This window comes from Antechinus flavipes, chromosome 1 (genome assembly GCF_016432865.1).
Source record: "Antechinus flavipes isolate AdamAnt ecotype Samford, QLD, Australia chromosome 1, AdamAnt_v2, whole genome shotgun sequence".
Taxonomy (NCBI): domain Eukaryota; kingdom Metazoa; phylum Chordata; class Mammalia; order Dasyuromorphia; family Dasyuridae; genus Antechinus; species Antechinus flavipes.
Genome location: NC_067398.1, coordinates 154,607,571 through 154,634,366, shown reverse-complemented (window position 1 = coordinate 154,634,366; position 26,796 = coordinate 154,607,571). Strand labels below are relative to the sequence as shown.

General features: G+C 36.1%; 1 protein-coding gene across 2 annotated transcripts in view; it reads right to left on the bottom strand.

The window, feature by feature from the left end:
- SERINC5 (serine incorporator 5) overlaps positions 1–26,796 on the bottom strand; it is a 118,177-nt gene that overhangs the window by 44,784 nt on the left and 46,597 nt on the right. For both annotated transcript variants that reach the window (XM_051991701.1, XM_051991709.1), the window contains exons 2-3: positions 17,467–17,634; positions 1,438–1,616 (exon numbers count right to left, since the gene is read on the bottom strand). In XM_051991701.1, the coding sequence (XP_051847661.1) occupies positions 1,438–1,616; positions 17,467–17,634 (347 nt within the window). The remainder of the gene's footprint in view (positions 1–1,437; positions 1,617–17,466; positions 17,635–26,796) is intronic.

The following is a 26,796-nucleotide window of genomic DNA, read 5'->3' as shown; positions in this document are numbered from 1 at the left end:
AAAAGAAATATTCTAAAAGAAAGTGAACAACAATTCACTAAAGTGATCTCTCAAATTAACTAGAAAACATATAGAAAAGAAGAAGCTATCTGCATCCAGAGGAAGAACTGATTAATAGAAGTTCAGAATGATTTTTACATACACATACATAAACACACACATATATACATATCTGTGTCTAATGGTAACTATCTCTAGGGCAGAGCAAGTGGGACATAAAGGAAAAAAAATCGACATGATTATAATATATTTAAAGGGAACATCAAATTATACATAATAGAATTGCAGTTTCATGTGTAATTTTTTAATACTACGTTTATGAAAGCATTTCTGCTCCCTCTGTTTTTATCTGCTTGCATTTTTGATTTCCTTCTCAGGTTATTTTTACCTTATTTCTAAGTCCAATTTTTCTTGTGCAGCAAAATAACTGTATGGATATGTATACATATATTGTGTTTAACATATATTTTAACATATTTAACATGAATTGGTCTACCTGCCATCTAGGGGAGGGGGTGGGGGAAAGGAGGGGAAAAGTTGGAATAGAAGATTTTGCAAGGGTCAATGCTGAAAAATTACCCATGCATATAACTTGTAAATAAAAAGCTATAATAAAAAATTTAAAAATATTATATTATGAAAATCCTTATTTTATTCCATAATTTGAAATAAAAGAAAGTTTGTTTTTTTTTTAATGGTTTCTTACAACTAAATATATGATCATAGCTGTGATGATAGAGATATGGGTTCTGGAGTCTTACAAGAAGCAAAAATTCCACAAATGAACAGAGAGAAAGATAAGCTACGTAATGAATAACCTGTATCAGAACGGCTTGCTGTCTTGGGGAGAAGAAAAGATAAAGAAGGAAAGGAGGGAAAAAAAAATTGGAACACAAAAATCTTCCAAAAATGTAGATCTTTATAGGAATTTGGAAAAATAAAATACTACTGAGAAAGAAAGAAAAGAGAGAGAGAGAGAGAGAGAGAGAGAGAGAGAAGCTATATAAAACTCCTGATACGTGAAATGAACTTGGTGTTTTTCACCCTACACAAAGAAGATTTCAGCATCTTCAGACTTAAATTTCTCAAGACCTCATGATGCCCTGGTAGCCCCCCATGACATACTACTTTCTAGCTATATTTCAGCTGAAAAACAGGGAGAAAGTGTGTTCAGAGTAAATCAAAAAGGTTCTTCAGAACTGTAAAGAAATTAGCAAGGTAAGAAAATGGGACAGGTAGATAGTACAATGTCTAATCCAGTCAAGATGATCTGAATTCAAATCCAGCCACAAACATTTAGCAACCATGTAACCCTGGGCACATCACTATCACTTAACCCTGCAACGCCTTAGTCTTCCCATCTGTAAAATGGTTACGACTACAATGACTAAACTTTAACAACAAAAGGAAACAGGAACCCACATAACAGCCACTTACCCATTGTGAATGTAGGCCCGGCAACTCTTGCTGTTGTTAATCTTGATTGTAAATAAGCAGAAGACAAAAAAGAAACAGGCCATTCCAAAACACACTCTGTAAACCGCAGAATAGCCCACCAGCTTCTCACAAGTGTCCCCTGCTTTAATGCCTTTACAAATATCTTCAAAAAAAGGAATCTGAATGGAAAGGAGAAGAAGAAATAATTTTTAAAATTAGTCAACATACATGCTTCCACATCAAAGCCATGGGGTAGGACTAAGGGGGGAAAGGCATGGAGAAACAAGGTTTAAGGTAAACAAAATTATTTTCCAAGAACTTTTTTTTCTCTGAAAGATTTTAATTCTTTAGGGGGATGGAATAGGAGAAGAAAACAAGAACTGATTAAGAGCCTATTCAGTGTGAGATACAAAAAACTTTACTAATATTGTTTCATTTTATTCTCACAATAACTCCAGAGGGTAGGTAGTATTATTATCCCCATTTTACAGTGGAGGAAACTGATTCAGGCAAAGGGCAAAAAATAAAGTCATTTTTTCTCATATTATATCAAATAAGCTTAATTCCAAATTCCTTTTCAAAATGATTGGACAAATTCATAACCTCTTTTGTACTACTGTTCTTATAGCATTAACTTTGACATTACAAAGAATTACTGTTTTGCTGATACTGTTTTGGGAAATACTTCTTGATTCGAGACACAGCATGTCAAACCACACCACAGAGTTTTGCAGAATTTCACTTCCTCTTTTAGCTGTCAGCTGAGGTCTGCAATTGTGTGGACAGTCTCAACACAAAATGAAATCTGTTGTAGGAAAACATCTTTTCTTTGTTCAGTCCAATAAGAAAATGCTTGTGTATGAAGTATCCTATTATTGCAAATTTCATATCATTAGGTCAGTAATACTATCCAAATGTCACAAGACAAGGAAAGAAAGCTTTCTCCTTGACAAGACTGAAATTCCTGTCACTGAACATGGACTTCTGTCCTTCCAGTTCTCCCTGTGACTCATTCCTTCTATAGTTATCCTTCACACAGAGAAACACTTCCATCATCCCTTTTTCTGTTCCTGCTTCATGCCCTTCCCCTTCTTGACCCCTTTAGATCATAAGTTCAACTTTATAGTGCTCCTGATTACTTATCTATCCTACTGTTCAAATCAGTGAGCAATCAATAAGTTCATTCATTAATTGAGTCCAGCCCTGAGATAAAGACAAAAGGTGTTCTATTTCCTATGGCATCCAGGTGAATATCTCTAAGTTCATCTACAGCATGGGTACCATGACCTAAGTTGGGGCTGGAGGGATATCCTATCCCTCCGCCTCTAGTTTACGTTTGAGCTTTGTTTCTGTTGGCCTTAAGGAAGGCAAGTGTCCTGAGGGACAGAAGCAGAGGGAAGTAAGGAACAAGGAGTAAGGTAACTATTTTCTGACTCTTGTGTATCTAAGAGTAGAAGTAAAGGAGCAGAAGTCACAGAAGAGACAAGAAAAAGACGCTTCCATAGAAGAGTAAGTTTCCAAGACTGCAAAAAGATGGAAACAGCATAAGAGTAGAAGTAATATGCAGAGGGAGCTTGAGAGCAAAGGCTGTCACAATGGAAAGGAAAGAATAGAACATGAAGATGGATGAAAGCTCTAAGAGAAGTAGCAGTGAAAATGGACTCTGCCTCCACCACACTGAATCAATGGGTCATTCACACACCTCAGCCCTGAGAAATACTCACCCCCAAATACTTACCCAAACCTTCTATACGTTCTAGACATGACTTAATACAGTATTAGTCCTAAGTAAAAAGTTAAATTTATACAGGGGAAAGAAGGCTAAATTTTAACAAGGATAATTTGCTCTGGTCAAATATTTGTTATTCCAAGCCCTTTCCTGATTTTTAACAAAGAAAACAGAGGCTACACACACATTCTATATTAAAAAGATAAATATATCTCAGGCCAAAGGGTGTTACTTCCTTAGACTGACCAAACGTTCAGAAGAAACCTCTCCTGAACATCAAGGTCACTGATCTGTTTGATTTGTCTGGCCCTGTATCAACTTCTCTACAAGCAAGATGGCCATGTAGAAGGTTGGGTGAAACAAATTCAAGGCCAAAAATTGTTTTAAAAAGTAATACTCAGTTCAAAATAATGTAAGTGGTCTCTGTCCATTTAGCAGAAAATAACCAATTCTAGACCTCTACAAGCATACCTCACTTTAACCAAATGTAAAACTATTTCAGGCTCACACAACAAATTAGGAGATATTCACTTTACATATTAATTTAGCATAAGAAACTCCATTTGCTTTTCCAATAAAAGCAAATCTGTATTCAAAGGAGTCCATGAAAAGTTTTAAGGCAAGTTATGCCTACAGACAAGTATTTTAGTAGAAAAGTTTGTGTATTGTGAACTGAAACACTATAGATTGTGAAAGGGAGATGATACCTGGAAGAAAGCATGTATGTGCACATATGAGATCAACTGTCCCCTACTCCAAAGATCTAGCTTTAAATCCTTGGCTCTGTTACCTGTAATTTGGACCAATCACTTAATATTTCTAGGTCCTCATTTTTTCATTCCTAACAAGTAAAGGGGCTAGACTAAATTTCAAACATCCCTTTCTGTTGTTAATTTCTAGGATCCCTGGCATTCCAGTGAGAAAAAAGTGGATAGACAGGCCAAGGCCAAGAAATGGAGAAAAAGCATACTAGCCAATTCTGTTTCCCAATACAGCAAATATAGTTGTGGGTGTTATGCTATGTTCTGGGGTTTTTTTGGGGGGTGGGGGGAATGAAAGAGAGAGGGACAGACAGACAGCTATTTAGGCAGCCTTTGAAAGGAGACTTTAAGAACAAAAGTTATATGAAGATTGAAAGCAGCAGAAAGAGAAGATGGGAATTATTATTCTAGAAATGCTGTAGCTCTCCAATATCAATATCATGTAAAACCTTTACTATATAAGCAAAATCTATTTCATCTTCAATTAGGCTATTCTATTTGTGTGTAAATGTTAGTTAAAATTCCCCCAACTATATCTTAGTTTGTATGAAGAGGACCTGGGAGTTTCAACAAGTTATAAGATCAATAGAAATTACTAATTTGACAATGAAGCCAAAAAATAATAATAATAATTCTATATTGTTGCAATTCTACATTAGGCTATTAAACAAGCATTTATTAGACACCTACTATGTACTACACATAGATATTATATTAGAGATACTATTCTTCCCCCCTTCCAAAAGCAGCATCTTCAAAAGTAATAAATAGTCCCAATCTCCTCAGAATCTGGGATGTTCAGATCTGAGTGCCATATTAACAGGCAATAGAAAGAGCAAATTGAAACTAAGTCATATAGGGATAGGCTAAATGACCTAGGGATATTCTTATCTAAAAAAAGACTGGAAATCTTGAAGTTGAAACAAGGTACCTATTAGTAGAAGGAATTCCTAATCAGATATGAATTGCCATAAATTACCTCTGAGATCCTTTTTAATGTTGAGATTTTAAGAGTTTGTATTTGTATTTCTCCTAGTTATGTACATGTTGGGTAAGGATAAATAGATGTCACTGAACTCCTAGCATTCTGGAACAGTCACAACATAAATTTGACCTTAAATTCACTGAGATTAAGGCACAAGACATACAAAAATGGAAAATGAAACCGTCTCTGTCCTCAACAAGCTTAGAACTTATATCTGGTTTCCGTATAACAGAATTGGTTTCTGTATAACATTTCTTCCCATATTAATAGGCAAAAGGATCCTTCCTGGGTATCAGGGCTGAACAAAGATGTTTTCCTAGGACAGATTTCATTAATGTGACAGGACGCTTACATTGCTAGCTTCAGCTAACAGCCAAAAGGGGAACTAAAATTTTGCAAAATTATCTGCCGTGGTTTAACCTGCAATGTTAAAGTTAATGCTGTAAGATTAATACACTGTTGGTATGACAACAAATTGGTCCAATTATCTTGGGAAAGAATTTGGAATTAAACTTATTTTGTATCATATGATATTTATGATTTCATATCCTTTAACCTAAAAATCCTACTCCTGTGCATATATTATATATTACACACACACACACACACACACACACACACACACACACACACCCCAAGATCAAAGACAAAGAATTTTACAGTAGCAATAAAAATTGTAAAGAAAACAGATGTTAATGGACTGGCAAATGCAGAAACAAATAGTGGTATACAAAGGTAATGGAATATATTGTACAATAAGAATATTAAAGATGAAGACTCAAAGACTTCCATAAAATGATATACAGTCAAAAAAGAAATCAGAAAACAATGACAACACTGTAAATGGAAAAGAGAGAGAGAGAGAGAGAGAGAGAGAGAGAAAGAAAGAAATTGAATGCTGTGGTGATTATAATGATCAAGACTGGTCATGAAAAAAGAGAGAAGAAAATGTACCTCTCTGTGCCTTCTTTACTGAAATAAAAGGGTAGGGGAGTAGAACAGTACTTAATATCAGATTTAGTTGAAGCATTGGTTATATTTGCTAAACTGCTTTTCATTTTATCATTTTCTTTTTAAAATTGTTGGTTACAAGGGATCAATGATTTTACTTAGAAATCAAAGTGATATATATATATACACACATATATACATATATAGACACATATATGCACATATGTTTATCAATTTTTTTAAAAAAAGAATGAGATACTAGGGCTCTCAACAAACAAATTAAAGAGTTAAAAGTAAGAGACCTCAGTTTTTTCAATTATTCAACATGAATAAGAAAGGGCTTATTGAATGTGACTGAATAGTAATACTCAAATATGTGAAGCATATGAAGAGCTCTCTCACCCAAGATGGTGCTCATCTGAATTTAATCTCCACCAAAAATAGAGTAGGAAAAAATTGGCTCAAGTTGCAAGGAGAGGGAATTAGATTAAACATAAAGAACTATTCCCTAGCAATTCAAAGTTGTTAAACAGTGATGAGGATGGCCAATCAAGACTATAAAAGCTCTTTTTCTGGCACCCTTCAAAATTGGGATTCTCAGCTGACTGGGATGGGTTTTGTTATATGACATTTTCTTTTGGGGTGAATTCTAGCCTATTTAGGGGAGAAATCAGAAGCAATAAATGAAGGAAAATGATAACAATCCTTAGACATACTACTAGAGAGAGATAAACCAGACATATTTCCTGATATCCTAGCCTTTGGTGACTGGAGCCTATGGCCCCACTTTCAGGGATCTTCATCACTGCCTCCAAATCTACTTTTTCCCAGCCTCCAACCACAGGCACCAATGTGAACTAATGGCTATCCTGCTGAGAATCTTTTTGAATCTGAACCAAGGACAAAGAGGCTTGATTTCTGTCCAGTAAAAGTAATAAAGTTGCCAGGAAATAGAAGAAAAGAAACAATAGTTATTGTCCTAAGCTGGTGAAGATAATTTTTCTTTTTATATCTCTTTTTTTTTTTTTTTGGAAGGGGGAGGTATTTGGATGTTAACTAGATCTCTTGACCATTTTAAAGGTAAGTTCTGATCATCTTTTCTCCTCCTTTCCCTCAAACAACACTGCAGTATAAGCCAATCCTCCCTCAGCACTTCTGAGGGAATAGTGATCTGAGTCCCAAAAATTATATCCTCTTTAAATCCACTTTTAAAATACTATTTGACTGTCTGAGCTAGATCAATTCTCAGAACTCCTTCTGATTTTAAGTTTCCAACTTGAAGTAAACAGTACATCTTTACCATAGAGGGCACCCTGGGGGCAGCAACACAAAACTGAACCCTATCCTTGACTCTATTGTTATTGTTCAGTTGGTTTTCAGTCATACTTAATTCTTTGTGGTCCTTTTGGGGTACTTTCATAGCAAAAATACTGGAATGGTTTTGCCATTTCCTTCTCAAATTCTTTTGACAGATGATGAAACTGTGACAAGTGGGATTAAGTGACTTGCCAACTGGTATTAGTGAATATAAATGAAATCATTATGTATTAGAGAATTTTAGGGCTGGAAGGGACACCTGGTCCTAGCACAGACTTAAAAAAAAAAAAAAGCCAGAAACTAATATTAATAGTAAAAGCTGGGGAAACAAAAGGGGCAAATTGAGAAAGGGGAAGAGTGTCAGAAGCAGAAGTAGAACCTAAATGATCTGGATTCCTAAACCCATAATTCTACCAGAACATGAGTGAGCAAAAGTATGGCACAATCAAATATATATTAAAATTCACAGGTCTTCATTTTTGCTCTTTAATGTCACCTTCTTGCTCTTCTTGCTACACAATAGATCTATAAGAAATGATAATACCTTCTGGTACAAACTGTAAGAAGTCACAAAAGCCTGACAACTGGGCCTGTTTTCCTTGTCACATGCCAGCCTTGAGCAAAAAAGCATCTTTTATTTGGGGGGAGGAGGGAAAGTCTTAGGAAGACAATTTCTGACCATCTTTTTTTCCTCCCTTTCCCCCAAACAAAGCCACAATATAAGCTAATTGTGAAGCAAAGATCTAGCTAACATCTGACACCAAAAAAAAAAAAAAAAAAAAAAAGACAAATTATCTTCATCAGCTCATGACAATAAGTATTGTTTCTTTTCTTCTACTTCCTGGCAACCTTATTAATTACTGGATAGGAATCAAACCTCTTTGTCCTTGGTTCAGATTCAAAAAGAATCTCAGCAGGATAGCATTAGTTCACTTTGGTGCATCTAGTACAGAACTCATTCTCTACTGCTGTTCTCCCAGCAGGCATTTCTGTGGGTCCAGGGTGGAAGGTGGGGAAAAGGGGGACAAGGATATCCCTTGAGGCAAGAAAGTAGGGGGAGGGTGGATGGGGAAGAGGTTAAAGAAAGCCTTTCAAGTTATTCAAGTTTCTTTATGGGAAACTATTACTTTCTCACACAGTGTTATGTCTGGATGATATCTGGATGAGAGAGAAAGTTGTTTAGAAACCAATTTTCTCACAATCAACCAGACAGGGAGGGAAGGAACAGAGGTCTCCCCCAGATGCCTGCCAACAGACAGACAGACACACACACACACACACACACACACACATCCCTAATGAGTTTCCCCTTAATCTTCCGCCCCATCTTTGATGTTCCCCAGCAAAAAGCACAAATCCCTTTCTACCCTTGGCAACTTGAACCTCAACATGTTCATCATCTCTGAGGATACTTTCCTCTCTGAATTCATTAAGAAAACTTTTGAAAAGCATATAATGTAGGGGAATAAAAGGAATCTTCAAAAAATTTGAGACAAAAGAACCCACTGGGTTAACAACTCTCTTTTTTGAAGCTGGTCTGGCTCTCATATTTTACATGGAAGCTGGCCTAAGAATACCCATTTCCACCAGGGGGTTTCAACATTCCCATTAGCATCTATGGTCACTCAGTCTCAAGTACAAAATTCACTTAAGTCGGCAAGCATCTTCCATTCAAACCAGAGTCCAAATTAACACATTCAGCAGACAGATCTGGTTTGCTTGGTTTTGGGGGAGCTACAGGGAACATTGGGTTAAACTTGAATATTATTTGCCAACGAAGAGTTTCTTTGTTTTCAGAGCAACTTTAAGGCAAGTCCTATTTCACATGGAAAGCCACCAAATAAATACATCCTGAAGGTGACAGTTTCATCCCTCCTCCTTCCTAATAAAACCACCATGCTTTAAAGACAGCTTCTCCACAAATACTCAACCCAGAGGGATGGAAAAGGGGTGTTAGCTGGCTACAGAAGGCTACATTAGGACCAAGAGATGTTTCAGGAAGAATGAGGGTCTCAAAAAATTCTGAAACATTTTCAGAAACCTAAACCACATTAGTAAAAAGGAATAGTGTAGGATATGGGTTTTTCAGGGAACTATTTCTTGGATTCAGATTGAACTGTTTAAATATATATGACAAGATATGTGAAGAAAGTAATTTCAAATATTAATGTTACTTATCATTATAATCATGTCTTAACAATCACTTGAATCTTTAAAACATACTATATTTTGTATAAATAAGTTACATAATTGACATTTATTATATGACACTTTAAGACTTACAAAGAGCCTGATATATGTGATATCCTTATAACATGAATATGTCTCATCTCCTTAAAATCATTAATCTTTTTTGTTTGTTTTTGTTTTTGTTTTTTTTAATACTCATTAATCTTAAGAGCAAAGAGTTTATTTTATCTCCCATGGCCAAATAACTATGTGCTACGGATAGTATGCAGTCATACCCTCCCTTTCAGCTTCAGCAAGTCATTATCAAAATAACTTCATTCCTAAAAGGAGATATCACATGCAAAGGACAGCAAAGGGAGCCAAAATGACATTACTCCCAAGAAATTCACAAATTAGTGGGAACCAAAAGGAAGAAGAGAGGAAAAGGCACACAAAGAACCATCATCCAAGAGGATGCCAGCAATGATTTCTGGCAAAGTCAGGCCTGAAAAAAAGGGAAAGGTACAGATTAAGAGTTGGAAGAAAATCACAAAAGAAATTATAAACTAAGCAACCAAAGTGGATAAACAAATTTCTCATTTCTGAATTTTAAAAAATATTTTTACATTGAACATTTAAAATAATAATTAATTTAAAAGTTGCAAATTTTAAAAATTATACACATTACTCTTTAGTGGTAGATAGTGTTTAGAGCACCTAGTATGGAGTCAGAAGGACTGAGTTCAAATTAGGCCTCAAATTAGATGTGTGACTCTGGACAGGCTGCTTAATCTCTCTCTTTGCCTCAGTTTTCTCATTTGTAAAATGAGGATAATAACCTATAACCCAGGGTGGTTATGAGAATCAAATGAGATTTGTAAAGCACATGGCACAACACCTCAAACATAGTAAAGAACTATATAAATATTATTATTAAAATGAAAGGAGAAGAAGGTATGAGAAGCCACTGTAAATCCAATTCAATTGAACAAACATTTATGACGTACTGAGAGGAAAGATAGACCAAGAATTACGCACAAATAACTAATAGGAGAGCATGTGTAAAAAAGTAAAAAAACACAAACTATTACTAAAAAATAACCGCAGTCAGCTATATAGCAATTTATTTTTACTGCCTTATTTGATAGAACAACTTACATCTAAGTGTAGCACACCTATTTTTCATTCTCATTTTATAAATGAAAACACTGGGGATGCTACAATTCTATTTACATTAGTAAATAGAAATATTAGGATTTGAAGCCAAAAACAGAGCTCTTTCCAATACTGAATTTACCTAGAATCAAGAGATCCAGGTATGACAAATTATACCAAAAAAATCCTTTAAGTGTCATTTCAGAATTCTGTGGTTTGGGAGAGCACCACAGCTCCCCAGGCTTTAATTTCCTTGTTTATATAATTGGACTAGATTGAAGTATATGAGCTTTTTAAAAAAATATTTTGAAAACTGTACATCAGAAGAGTTAGTTTCTCTTATAATCCTTTTATGCATTAAAAATATTATTCTGAGGAGTCATAGCTTTCCATGAACTAACTGTCCAAGGGGCCAGTGAGCCCCAAAAGTTGAAAAATTCCTGGACTGGATGATCTCTCCTGTTCTTTCCCCTTCTATGACTTCTTTACCAGGATATGCTCTAAATAAATCAAGCTAAAGGACTGTACTTTTGTTGCTCACTCCCACACACCAGAGGTTCATGTGACTATAGACAGAGCATGCATACAGTTAACAGAAAGGAAAGAATGTTGGTGTGGGTGTAAAAGAAGTTTTTCTTCCCAGCAATGGCAATTTCACAATTCTCATTCTTCTTTTCTCAGACATGGTCCTAAATTTCCATAGGCTCTCAAAGCAGGGTCAAACAAAGCAAAGGCTCATAGTTAAGTCTCCACAAGGAGTTCTTTCACTTCTGAACCATTGAGAGCCTTTCCATTCAGAAGGAACTGTGAGGGGATGATGATGATGATGATGATGATGATGATGATAGCAGCAGCTCTTATTATAAACTTTGAAAAAATGCGAGTGAGACAAAAGTGACTGTGGGCCAAGGTTAGCATGCTGGAAAATCTCCATGATACTCTAGTTGTTGCTCCATGGAAAAGCTCAAGAAGGGGATGAAGGAGAATTTTAATAGAGTCACATTTATAATCAGTAAAAAAAAAGTTCAGAAATTTTCATTACTATCACCTTTTCTTTTAATTCTCTTGATCTTGCCAGTCCAACATTCAATCTATCCTGCAAATGGCTTCCAAAATTTGCCCCTTTCTCTCTTAAGAATTTGAAATAGCTCCTGCTGCCTAAAAGAAAAAAAGTAATTCTATTTTCTATAATCTACATGGCATATTGTAATATTTATTTTGGTAAAACTGATCAGTCAGCTAAGGCATTGACCCATCAAATGAAGGATTTGGAAGAGAATTCTCCAATGGAATTTAATATTTAAGTATAGGGAACATTCTGGGCAACTAGGTTGCACAAAGGATATAGAAGGCTGGAGCTGGAGTCAGCAAGATTCATCTCTCTGAGTTCAGCCTCGTTGGCAGCTCCCATGTCATTTCCATCTACCCAACCTATCTGGAATACTCTCCTTCCTTTTCTCCATTTTCCCACCAATCTCAATCTTACAATCCAATCCTTCAAAGCCCATCTCAAAACTTGCCTCATTCCTGAAGCTTCCCAGATAATTCTATTTCTAATTATCAACAGATCAAAGGCCATGGGCTACAAGGGACCTTAGTGGTAATCTAGCCCAACTCCCTCCTCTTGTAGATGAAGGAATTGAGAATCAGAGAGAAAATGATTTGCTATACAGGAAGCAAGTTGCAAACCAAGGTCTCTGACACTAGAAAATACATTATATCTCATGCTACTTCCAACTATCTCTTTTTTCAAGTTTATAGTATTTAGCTCATATCATATATCTGGGCACAGGATTAATATTTCTTTTGGCAACAAGATTCTAGTCTCTTCCTCAAACCTCTTCCAACTTTAGCAAAATCCTAAAGCATAGCTCTGACCATGTCATCCCATTCCCTACCACTCACATCTCCATGGCTCTCTATTACCTCCAGGATCAATTTTTTTTTTTCCAATATTTAAAGTCTTCCACCTGGGTCCTTTCTCCTATCATCTTGGAAGCCTTTCACTTTACTCCTCTACATATATTCTATAATCCAGCCACAATGACCCACTTGCTGTTCCTCACACATGACACTCCATCTCTCAACTCAGTGTCTCTGATTATTTCTGCAATATTCTCATCTTCAAAAATCTCCCTTCAGGCAAACTGCATCTCACTCACTCTCCAATGGCCAACTAGTATTTTCTGCTCGAGGATTATCTTTTATCTACTCTTATCTCATATGTATCTAGCTATTTACATGTTATTTCCCATTAGAAGGGGTTTCTTGAGGGCATTTTCCTTCCTTAGTATCCCTAGACCTCAGCACAAAGAAAGCACTTAATAAATGCTTGCAGATGAACTATCTTGGCCGCCAATCCACATTAGGCAGCGTCTAATGGTGCCTGACTAATTACCATTCATATCCAGTCTGGATGCAGAAACAATAGGAAAAAATTCTGGTTCCTCGGGGTTAGGTCTGTGGTTTGGCCAAAGAGGAAAAGACCGTTATGCTAATTTGCAAAAAGCCTAGGATAACTAGGAATCTAGTCTAGTAGAGGTCAGCACTCCAAAGATGGGAGGAGAAAGGTCTACCTTATGTTTCCATTATTGTTTTTTAATCTATTTATTTATTTTGCTAAATATTTCCCAATTTCATGTAAAGAAAATTTTTACAATCTTTTAATAGTCTGAGTTCTAAATTCTTTATTCTTCCTCCTCTTCCCTTCAGAAAGCAAGAAACTTAACATTGATTATTCTATTATTTTTACTTCTGGTAACAAAATCTGACATTGAAGTGGGTTGTTCAAATGCATCTGTCATAAACAGATATATAACTATATCTAAATTTACAAGTTTTGCTTATTTTTATTTTCTTCTAATTCTTTCATTCACCCCTAAACACTGAAAGGTTTCTGAGGGAACATGCCATAGATTTCTAGGGTGCTCAGGACAATGTTGGAATACATCAAAGATGCTAAATCAACACTCACTGAACTAAGTCAAGGCTTTAGAGGTTGTGTATGAAGGTAGGAAATAGGACCCCTATGTAAGCCAGATGTCTGAGACATACTTTAACAGAAAGGGAATGGACCTTATTACTATCAAAGGAAAATATATCTGAGTCAGCTGATAACTGCTGTTGCCAAGAAGAAAAACCAAAGTTTGGGGGGGTTTTGTTTTTTGTTTTTTTAAAGTTAAGCTCAGAACCAGAATTAGTCAATTTGGGGCCCTTATGAGAGAGAGTTGACATGGTTTATATAATTTTTAATTATGTTAGAAAGAAATAATTTTAATAATTTTAATAAATTGTTTTGCATAACCTCAAATGTTCCTTCTCCAAAAGAATGGGTGAGAAAGCAGGAAAGAAGGGAATTTGAAACTCAAAAGTTCAAAAAACAAGTGTTAAAAAATGCTTTACATGTAACTAAGGAAAAAAATATTAAATTAAATAATTATAATAATTATTAACTTTTTTATTTGTCTTATACTTGTGTTAAAGTGGAAAAAGATTCTTACCCAAGAATAGGAAAAACAAAGACAAATACTTTGACCTAAAAAGATAAAAGAGAATTACCTTTCAAAGCTAAGCCCTTTCAAAGCCAAACTTGTAAGATTTACACTTCAAGGCTATATCTACAGAGTTTACAAAGGGCTAATTGAGAGGAAAGTTATTTGTCAAAAGATAACTTCACACAGCTAGAAGCCAGTGGTGGATCCATCAATAAACAAAGAAAATATCTGTTGGAAGTTTTTGAGGAAGGTGATTATAAAGCTTGTTGTTGTCAAGTCATTTTTCACTCCTCTCCAATCCTTCTTGGCCCCATTTGGGGTTTTCTTGGCAAAGATACTGGAGTAGTTTGTGACTTCCTTCACTCTTTTTACACATAAGTAAACTGAGGCAGTGTTAAAGTGACTTGTCCAGTGTCACACAGCTAATAAATGTCTAAGGCCACACCACATTTGAACTCCAGATGACCCTTCCTGACTCCAGACCCATTATTCTACTCTCTGTACCACCTACCTGCCCCATAAGATACCTTAATTTCTTTTTTCCTGTATGATTCCTTATCTTAGATAAGAAATGCTTGAAAAGATAGACATTCAATGAAAATAGTGAATTCCATTCATTTCTGATGAAAAGACCAGATAATGTGACCTCCAAATATAGAACTCAAGAGAAGCAAAAAAAGATAAAAGGAAAAAAAAATTAGTTCTTGAGAACTATTTTTGTTATGGATATACAAAGAGAATACATATATGATCTGATTTTACTGTTATAATAATATATAAAATTCCATTAGAGCTGGAAAGGGGATTGTAACAGAAAAAAAAGAGGGAAAGTGTAGGTAAAATGAGGGAAATTACATCTCAGGAAGAGGCAAAGAAAACCTATTATAATTGAAGAAAGAAGGGAGGGTGACAAATATTGTGTGAATCTTACTCTCATTAGATTTGGCTCAAAAAAAAAGAATATTAGATATCTCTGGTTTCACCAAAAAACTTCTCTCACCTTATAGAAAAGTGGGAGAGGAAAGGCAAAAAGGGAAAGGGTAGGCTAAATAGAAGGAAAATCAGACATAGTAGGGGAAAGGTTTAAGAAAGGGGGAGGATCACTAAAGGGGGAGGACTGCTTGAGACAAGTAGTGCTCATAAGTAAAATACTGGAAAGGAGAGAAAGGGAAAAAGGAAAGAGAAAAGTATAATTTGGGGTTAATGGAAGGAAATACAGAATTAGAACTGTAAATGTGAATGGGGTAACCTCTACCACAAAACATAAGCAGATAGCATACTGGATTTAAAGCCAGAATCCTACAATATGTTGTTTACAAGAGATACATTTAAAACAGAGCGATACATACAGAGGAAAGGTAAAAGACTGGAGCAGAATATATTATGCTTCAGGTGAAATTAAAAAAAAAAAAAAAAAAAAACAGGGGTAGCCATCCTGATCTCAGATCAAGCAAAAATTGATTCGATTAAAAGAAATAAGGAAAGAAACTATATCTTGCTAAAGGATACCATAAATAATGAAGCATTATCAATATTAAACATATATGCACCAAGTGGTTGTAAGATCCTTGCTTGCATTTTTTCTTTCTCAATTTTTCTTTTCCTTCCTTCTTGATCTGATTTTTCTTGTGCAGCAAGATAACTGTATAAATATGTATACATGGATTTAACATATATTTCAATATATTTAACATGTATTGGACTACCTGACAGATAGGGGAGGGAGTGGAGGAAAGGAGGGGAAAATTTGGAACAGTTTTGCAAGGGTCAATGTTGGAAAAATTATTTATGCATATGTTTTGTAAATGAAAAAAGAAATTAAAAAAAAAGAAATGCTTGAAAATCTTCAGCTAATTTTAATACACCTAAGAAGGGCGCTGCTTCACTATATGAACTTCCCAGCAAAATCACGCTGACTTCCTTTAACTCCCAACTAAAAATCCCACCTTCTACAGGAAGCCTTTCTCAACATCTTAATTCCACTTCCTTTCTTCTATCACTTATTTCCTAATTATCCAATATATAGTTTGCTTTGTGACTGGCATATAGTAGATACCTAAATGCTTACTGAAAAGTAACAGCTCTTGATCCTAAATAGGACATGAGGATCTTGTTTGCTCTATAATTTCCTAACCTAAGTATTCAAGAATAAATCACGGCAAAAGCACACATATAGTAACAGTTTAATAAGTCCATCCAAAGGAGAGGGAAGAATCTGGATTATAGAATATTTGAAAGCCCACTTCATTACTTTATAGTACTTACATTATGTACAACCACAATTATAGAGTATTTTGTAATAAAGCCCCTTAAATCCAATCACTTAAATCACTGATTAGGTAAGAATTTGATATTAGCAATGTTTCCTAAGTGCTTGAAATGGCTCTGTTGTTTTCACAGTTTTAAAGCACTCTCCTTGAAATCTTATCTCTATTATGCTTACTCTGCCCTTTCTTTCTAGACAAAATGGCGTTATAAACTTGAGTGCAGGCCCCTTTGTTATTCCTGAATTCCAAATTAACATGATTTTCCCAGGCTGACTAAACACAGCATTACTGCAATATGGAAAGAACCCGCTATTTGAAGCAGGAAGAATGAAACCCAGAAATAGGTTGAGTCTATGGCAATATGCCTAGCTCTGTATTTACTGTTCTAGAAAACTGGAAAGGATCCCCCCACCCCACCAGCAACAGCCTGTCCTCAATAAGACAGATAAGAAAGAGTAGTAGGAGCATCTCTCCACTCCTACAATGCTGCTATTCAACCCGTTAGGATTCTTGCACCTATCATGAACACTGAATTCATCAATATAAACAGGGTTTTGTGTGTGTTTCCTGACAACCTTTTGAAGAAAATAATAAAAGCATTTTTCTTTCTTTTTTTTTCCTCTAGAACCATGTTCTTACCTATATAGAAAATTTCTATCACAGAAATAGTTATCATTGAGGAAACTGACAAATCATCCATATCTTAGGTTGCATTATTAAGAGATTAAATGGGGGCAGTGACACAGGAGTCAGAAGAACCTGAGTTCAAATCATTTAACCCTGGTTGCCTCCAAAACAAGCCCCCCCCCCAAAAAAAAGGTTAAATAATTTAATCAGAACTTAAACCCCTGCCTCTCTGACTCCAGGATCAACTCTCTATCCACTACAGAAATATCATCAAATAAGACTTTAATGAACCAGAATCAGATTAAAACATAATTGGGAAATATTGAACAAAATAAATGTAAATAACAGAAGTAGATAAGGCAACATCAGAGCCGTAGGCAACTCTATTAACAAAAATTACTGATTGACTCTAACCCTAATCTAAATTCATTTCTCACCTTAAATTCCTTTGTATTATGTTCATTCTACAGGTGAGGGAACTTGTCCTGGGTTAAACAGTTCGAATAAGGAGGCAGAACCCAATATCCCAGGTCTCTGGACCAAAAATGCATCCACCACATCTAAATGGACTTACATGTTTCCGCATTTCTGTGGCTACCGTTCTGGACATCATGATGCAGCAGATGATAGAGATGAGGATGAAGTAGAGTGCGTACATGAAGCGAGTGCTCCTGGACTGCCGGATCCGGGGGCAACATTTGCAGCACAAGGCACACCCAGCATATCCACAGCAGCAAGCCAACTGAAAAAAACATACACACAAAAATGCTGTTATGTCTTTAAGCACAGGAGTTCACAGGTATTGGGAACCCACAGCTTCTGGTAGTGAATCTAAGTGCAGTTTATCAAACTTTTCAATTAAATTATTGTAGTCATATTGAATTTAACATATATTTTAACACGTATAACATATATTGGATTCCTTGCTATTTAAGGAAGGGGATGGGGGAAGGAAGGGACAATGTGAAATACAAAGCTATGCAAGACTCAATGTTAAAAAATTATCCATGCATATGTTTTGAAAATAAAAGACTTTTTAAAAAAAATTATTGTAGTCATGATGTTCCCATTTGGGTGCCACCATTTAGGAAGAACATTACCCAAAGTTTTATTCACTGTACTAAATCACTAATGTATTTTAATCAAGTCAATAAGTCTGGCACTTGCATAGTGCTGGGAATACATGTACAAGCAAAAAGACAGACAGTCCTTGTCCTCAAGGAGCTTATATTCTAATGGGGAAGACATGAAAGGAACGAGGGAGGAGGGAAAGACTACCAATATCAGAAAACAAAGAGATGGCTAGTTTTGACAGTTTCTTTAAATGGAGGTTTTTAGAGTCATCATCCAATTTGAAGAAAGGATCCCAGGAGCTGTCAGAAATTATTTTCCAGGATGAAATGATTGCTAGGGATGGAGTAAGCTGGAAATTGTATAAGGGCAATCTGGAGGGTAAAAAGTCTTGAAATCATTTCAAGGAACTGGGTATTTTTACCCTGAAGAAAGGAAGCCTCAAAGGGGACCTGAGAAATTGTCTTCAAGAAATTGTCTAAAGGGATATCACATAAAATAGGGATAATGCTAGTCCTGTTTCATCCCAGAGTACAAAAGTACAGAGGGCAAATGTTATCAGGAAAAACAATTAGAATTGCTGAAAAATTAAATGAGCTGTTTCAAGGCTTATTGTGTTTCTCTTCCTTGGAGGTCTTCAAGCAGAGGAAGGAAGACCATTTGTCAGATATGTTATAAAGGGGGTGTCTTTCACAGATGCTTTGGATTAAATGAACACTAAGGTTCTGCTAACTCTCGAATCCTCCGATTTGGGGCATATGCTATACAAGAAAGCTTTAAGACTAGATGCCAGTAGGAAATAAACATTTACAATAAAGACAGTGACTTACATCACTGTTATTGGGCTTTAAGATAATTAGGTAAAAATATCATGAGAGACATAGGAGCAATGACTAGGTTACTTTGCTAAGAAGCTAACATTCTAGGAAGGAAGGTTGGGTGGAGATCATTTTGAAATATTGAGATACTTCCTGGATCACAGGTTTAGATATAATAGGAGGCTTTAGGAAATCAGAAATGAGGATTGTGCATCTAGAACACAGTAGAAGAAGTCTAAAAGAGGAGAAAGAAACAAAGGGAGCCTGGGAAAGATAAGAATGAAATACAGAAGGCTGAGAATGGTAAAAAAAAAAAAAAAAAAAAAAATAGAGCTGAACCACATACAAGAATTATAAGCTGTGTGCAAAAATGTTTAAAGCAGCTCTTTTTGTAGTGGCAAGAAACTGGAAACTGAGTGGACGCCCATCAGCTGGAAAATGGCAGTATATGAATGTTATGGAATATTATTGCTCTATAGGAAATGATCAGCAGGATTATTTTAGATAAGCCTGGAGAGACTATAAGTGAGCAGAACCAGGAGAACATTGTACATGACAATAACAAGATTATATGATGATCAACAATAATGAGATGATTCAGGCCAATTCCAATTGTGATGGAGAGAACCAACTGCATCCAGAAAGAGAATCATGGGGACTGAGTATGGATCAAAGCGTAGTAATTTTAACTTTTTTGTTGCTGTTTGCTTACTTTTGTTTTATTTTCTCATTATTTCCCTTCTGACCTGATTTTTCTTGTGCAGCATGATAAATGTGGAAATACATATAGAAGAATTGCATATTTAACATATATTGGATTGCTTGATGTCTTGGGGGTAGGGTAAGGAAAGGAGAAAAATTTGGAACACAAAGGTTTGGCAGGGATGAATGCTGAAAACTATCTTTGCATGTATTTTGAAAACAAAAAGCTATTATTTTTTAAAAATAATTATATGCTAGAAAGAGAAAGCATTTTATAATGTAGAGTCCGGCTTAATGGCCATTATACTGGAAGCAGATTTCTTTAAGAGGCAAGAATGATATCATCCTTCACCCACAGGGCCCAAGGCGCTCCTCAGATTGGGTTAGTTGCTAATAAGTCAGGTAACATTTCACAAAGAATTGGAAACAAAGCCCAGATACCTCACTCTTCTCAAGGAGCTTGTTCCTCTTCTTGGTGAAATCTCTGGTTAGATCCTTAGTTGCTTTATTAAATTCTGACTAATTAACCAAACTAACTGGAGTTAAATTAATCCTGGCCCTATAGCCAGGGTTAGGGAAAGGCCTATCATTAGCAAGAGAGACAGAACTGTGAAGGTCAACTCCATCTGTCAGTTTTCAACACACCTCCCTTGATTACTTCACCGACATCTCCCAAGTGACAATCCAAAAATGTTCACTTGATAAACCTTAATTCACAGTATGAAAAAAATCCATTACCTTTCCCCAAAGTAAATGTGAAAAAGAAGGATGCTACAATGTTAAAATCTAAGTTGGGTTGTAAAAGCCAACAGAATTCATATGGGGGAACAACCCTGATGTTAAATGGAATATTTTCCCCTACTAGCTGATGACAGCAAGTCATAACCTCTGTATCCAATTTGTTTATCTGTAAAATGGGAATGCTACTTGTATAAATACCTTAAAAATTACTGTAAATATCAGACATGAAAAAGACATGGTCTCTTTGGGAACTAGATTTTCTAAAAGCTTGTTGGCAAAACAAATCCAAGAACTATGTGAACAAAAAAAATTTTTTAGATGTTATACAAATAAAATCAGATTTAAATAATTGAAGAAATATTAATTGTTCATGTATAGGCTGGACCAATGTAGTAAAAATGACAATTTTACCTAAACTAATTTATATATTCAATGTCATCCAAAATAAATTGCCAACAAATCATTTTACTGAATTAGAAAAAATAATAACAAAATTTATTTGTAAACATGATGAGGAAATAGCCCTAGTTATTGAGTGACAAGTATTCCAGTGTGAGTTTTGTAAAATTCTTAGAGAGCTTTCGAGGCTCCAAAGCTGATAAAAGATCTTAGATAAAAGATACAATCTGAATTCCAAGAGGTCAGACTCCTTTAAATTTTACATTTCTCCCAGGTGAAAAGGCAGATTGCTCTACACAAAAATAAGTACTTATCAGTGTTTGGGATGAATATTAGCTAAAAGTGAAGCAGATGGTACATGCAAAGAATAATTTCAGGCAGTAAAAGACATTAAAATTCCAGAGGCTAAGTAGACTAAAGGCAAAAACTTAACCTGTGACTAGTTATATTTCATATTTATAGTTTTAAGTTTAAAAAGAACTTTATTCACAAAAATTTGGGGATGAAGAGAATGACAGTATAATTATAATCATTACTATTATTTTATTCTAGTGTAATGCCAGAGAAACTGAGCAAGATTAGACAGTATTTAATAATTTATTAAATGGAGAGATATACTGGGATCAAATTGGATTCATAGTTTGGTACCAGGGCTGAATGAGACTACCATCTCCAAGAATCCAGCAAATAATGAGAGTTCTTAAAGACATATATACATGTGGCTCAGACGCAGGAGGCAAACTGAGGCAGGGGTGGAGTCAGGGTACTGAATGCAGGAACGGGATTCTGACACGGTAGGGTGAGCTTCCAGGAAAGGGGGATGACATAATCAGGGGAGGGGCCCCAGACAAGAGGAGAGGCAGTCTGATGTTCTATCAAGTATTCTGATGAAGAGTGAGAGGTTTTGCAGAACTGAGAAGCAGGGAAGGTGAGGCAGACTGAGTCAGAATAATTAGGGAAACTGAGTCAGGACAATAAAAGAGAACTGTGGCATAATACTAGCAGCCTAGTATTTCTATAACTCTTAGAATTCCTGGAATTTTTAAAAGTTGGTTTTTTTTTTTTTTACAGTGTTGTTGCTGTTATATAAATTGTTCTTCTGGTATTGTTCACTTCATTTTGGATTAGTTCATACAAGACTTAGAAGTTTCTGAAACCAGTCCCTTGGTTACAACAATAACAATAATATCATCTAGCATTTACATAGTACTTTAAGGTTTATGAGGTGTTTTATGAATATTATATCATTTGTTCCTCACAACAATCCTGGGAAGTAGGAAGTAGGTAAAATAGGAATTGTTATCCCTGTGTTACGGATGAGGAAACTGAGGCATACAAAGGTTAAGTGACTTGACTAGAAATCAGAGAGCTAAATAAGGATCTGAAGCCAAATTAAAGTCAGATTTTCCTGCCTCTGAGACATCAAAGATAAAGAAACTGAGGTTCACAAGAGGTAAAATGACTTGCTGAGAGTCACAAAGGCAGGAAGTTCAAACACAGGTCTGAGGACTTCAAATTCAATGTTCTTTGAATGTTCTAGCAGCTCTAGATGGAAAATAAAGTAGTTAAGTCAGAGGTTCCTGAGCCCCAAAGGTCAAAACCTCTGGACTAAAAGAGAATAAGACAGCAATAGACGTTCAAAAAGTTGTGCAGGGCTTTAAACTTCTGTGCTTATATAACTATTGTGAAGTTATAGGTGCAAAAACCTCAACTACATGTAATTCGTTTTTCCAAATTCTCTCACCCTATAGTTTTAAAAAGGAAGGGAGGGAAAGGAAGGGAGAAAAGAAAAGGGAAGGGAGAGGGAAGGAGGGATGGAGGGATGGAGGGAAGGAGGGAAGGAGGGAAGGAGGGAAGGAGGGATGGAGGGATGGAGGGATGGAGGGATGGAGGGATGGAGGGAGGAAAGCAGCATTGAGATAGCAGGAAGACAATCAGCCCCCTGCATTGCAAATACTGGCTCTGTGAACCAACTAAGCTGCAGAACTGCTGCCAATTTGCATTGGTCAAGGAAAATCTTACACCAAAGAAATTGCAAATCCAGAACAAAAACAGAAAAATGAAATGTGTTCCTGCATTGAGAACCAACGATGTTTGATAAATTATAATGAACAAGGTGGAAGTAAGGACTGTGGAAGGAAAAAGAAAGAGTAGGAAGAGAAAGCAGGATCCAGAAAAATCATTTTCCTTTTTTTATGCCTCAAGATGGCAAAAAAAGTTATTTTGAACTTCATCCAACAGCCAAGTCAAATTCTCTTTTGTCATACTAGATTATTTGGAATTTAGGAAGGGGATTTGTATGACTGAAGAGCCTTTCAAACAAATAAAGCCCTAACTACCTCCCTTCATCTCTCTTCTCCCTTTCTGCTGCTCTCCACACCAAGGGAATAAATTAAAATTCATTCTACCACTTCAGAAAAGCTATTGGAATTTTTCCAGACTGGTCTCTCTCTCTCTCTCTCTCCTTCTCCTCCTCTCCTCTCTTCAGAAATGTCCTTACTCTCACCCCATCTTCTTTTCTGAAACCCATTTAGCTACATCTTCTGTAGTCACAAAATCCCAGCTACCTGAGAGGTGCGTCTTTGCCTGTGATCCTAGGGCGGAAACTAACCAGATTTCTCTGCCACCCTCATAAAACACCTGAGCTGATTGATCTCCCAAGAGATCATCTCCCTAGAGGAACCAGCATAATCCCAAGGTGGCTATGACACCAAAGCTGAGCCAGCTATTCTGAACCTGGGAACCGCCTGAGGTGCAAAAGACCTTGGGCAAAGTCTCTGGGCCTAACTTTGTTCATCTGTAAAATTAATATTAGTCTATAAGGCTTCCTGGGTGCCTTCTAGTTCTCAATCTATTGTTGGAATACAAAGGAGCCACCTGACAGTGGCTGCAGGAATTCCAACCCAGAATGGATCTCCTCTTGTGAGAGGATGGTACAAGGAGACAGAGACAGCTGCTGTTCTCTGACCTCTCTGACTGAGAGACTGACCTCCCTCCTCTTCCCTCTGCCTCCAATTTATCTTATTCCCAGTCCACAACACCTGGGTCAGCAAAGGCTGCTTTGCAGCTCCTTCAGATGTTAAAATCCACAGCTGTGGAGAACTGACTTGTCCCTTAACATCAATGTATTATCCTATAAACAATATATTTCTTTGATTATACAGCTAAATCCGGTATTTTGCCCTACCCTGGGATCCTTCCTACAAGATAACTAGTATTACTCTAGCACTGACTGTATCAAAATTACAGGAAAGGGGTAGCTAGTTGGAGCAGTAGAGCACCAGCCCTAAAGTCAGGAGGACCCGAGTTCAAATATAGCCTCAGACACTTAACACTTCCTAGCTATGTGACCCTGGGCAAATCACTTAACCCCAAATTGCCTCAGGGAAAAAAAGCACAGGAAAATGGGTTGACTATATCATAAGACATAGATTTCTTAAATAAATCCCTGAAAAAGGTTCTTGTGCCTTTGTTGCACAAAAATAAATTGTGCCCTAACATAACCTAGGCATACAATAACTGTCTATTAACATACTTATACAGGAAAACTATCAAGCTGCCTTTTCTCAAGTTATTTAACCTTCTTCCCTGGAATCTCAGTCCATTTCAAATGATTAAAAGCAAAAGCATTCTTTAATGCATGTATCATTAGTATCCTTCCAATCCCCCTACTGATTTCCACGCCTCTTTTATTTTACCAAGTTTTCTTAAGGGAAAAAGCATCCATCATTACAAGACTTTGTGCTAATGTGGTTTCTTTTCTGGCTTTCTTCAAATTCACCCTAATGAGAAGACTTCTCCTCACATGTACCATTAGGCCACAGTTTATTACCTGCCTCCTATATACTTGTTCAAATAGCAGGCTAGTTGATAAAAAAGATCTGAAGATAAACAACAACAAAAAAGTCCCAGCTACTGAGAAGAGCTTACAATGTAGAAGAGGTATACAAGCAGACAGATACACAAGTAAATGTGCCAAAAGTATCACACTGCCAGTGATCTACTCTCATTCTTCAAACAAAAACCATGATCTCTGTCCCTGGACCACCCCCGCCTCTGATAGGCAAGTTTTTCCTTTCTTTTGGATTCTTTATTTATCAGTTTAACTAGTTACCGCTAAATAAGTCAGAATTTAGAATCAGAAAAAAGCTGTCATTCTCCTTCTAGCAACTGATAGGGATTCCTGAGAGGGAATACACCATTTGTGATTTAGCAAGCAAGAATTATACATTATTTTAAAAAATCAAGAAAGATGACATCATTAAAATGCAGGTGGGCCATACAAATAAAAATAGCATTTTTTTTGGTAAAAGAAAATTTATACCATTTGCTTTAGGAAATAGATAAGGGAATTATCTTCTTAGTAGCTTTTCTGAAGTTCCAGAGCAAACTGGATATCAGGCCAGACATGGGAAGATAACATTCCTAGGATTCCAGAATACTCCACCTTAAATTTTTCTCTACCAATAAGAAGAAAGAAAAACTAAAGGAAACCAGCTGCTGTGTTTGGTCTGGAAGTTCATGTGGGGTGATACACAGCCAAACAGTTAATACAGAATAAGATAAGAGTCAATTATATTCTTCCTTAAATTCACTTTTAATATTTATCTTGGCAAGAAACAGGTGTGCAAGTCACTCCTTGCCATCTATAGATATTCTTTGTCTCTGTGTTGGCTCTCCCTCCACCCCACCTTTTCCAGCTTCCATTTAAGTGCTGTTTTCTCCCATTTAAATGTACAAAATATATACTCAAGGGAAGGGATTGTCTCATTTGCTTGTATTTGTATCCCCAGCATTTGGCACAGTACCTGATTCATAATAAGAATGTAATATTTTATCTAGCTACGTAAAGTATATGGAAGTTCAGGAGGATTAGGATCAGGAAAGAAGAAGGTTGCATTAAGAAGTTTTTAAAAAAGGTTTGGGTTTTGATGAGTAAAAAGAGAGGGAGCACATCCAAAGATATACGAAAAAGAAACACAGGCAGGAAAGCATGAGACATAGTGAGTACTCCAGACTGGCTATTAAATGAAAATTAGAAAGATTAACTGAAGCCTTGAACAGCAGGCTGAGGAGTTCAGACTTAATTTCAGTAGGCACCATGGAATCACTGATGACTTTTGATGACCTCATCCAGCTGCTGCTCAAAGAACATACTTGAGGGTTAGTAGGGAAAAGAAAGTCCATAGAAGGTCATTCCAACATTTCAAGTGAGACGTAATGAACTTCAGAGGTAATACTTGTTTTAGAAAGAAGGGGAAATAAGAGACATGATAGAAGCCTTTAAAAGTCAAATTGGGAGTCCTGAGTTCAAATTCTAACTTAGACACTTACTAGCTATGGGAATACAGGCAAGTCACTTAACCCTAATTGCCTCAACAACAAAAGCCAAACCTGGTTCGGTACCCTGTGGTAAAACAGTGGATAAAAAAGGAATGCTTTTTCATTATTCAACACACTATATTATATGAGAACAGCCTTTCCACTAGCTTCCTTCCTTTCCTCCTCCCATCTTCTTTACAAAGATACATTCACAATATTCTGTTTCAGAAACAACAGCAAGAATACTACTACTAATTTTATGTTATAGAAGCTCGAAGTACTATGTATCTAAATTTAGTAACAAAGATAAATATGTTGTGAGGACATTAATAACTATTTTAAAAAATGATAATGGGGCAGCAAAATGATGTAGTAAATAAAGCACTAGCTCTGAGTTCAAATCCAGATTCAGACACTTACTAGCTGTGTGATCTTGAACAAGTTAATTAACTCCAAATTACCTCACCAAAATAATAATAATAATGTACCATAGTTATCAATCCTAAAATATATATTGAAGAGTCTCTTTGAAATAATTAGCTTTCTTCCCCCCAAGACTCCCTTCATGCCCCCTGGTCTCAGAGCTATCTTCCATAGTTTCAACTCATTCCCTCCTTTTTTCCTTCATTTTGGCTTTTCTTTTTCTCCTCCTACTTTTAACAATTCTTCTTTTCTGAAGAACAGGATCTACAAATGAGCTTTTACTCCATCAATACAGGTAATTTTACCTAGCATTATGAAGAAAAAACATTTTTAAAGGAAGCTAATGCATGCTCTAACCAGCCCCACAGTAGCTTCAACATTTAAATCAATTTTCCGAGCATCTGGGCCCAATTATTAACAGATACACA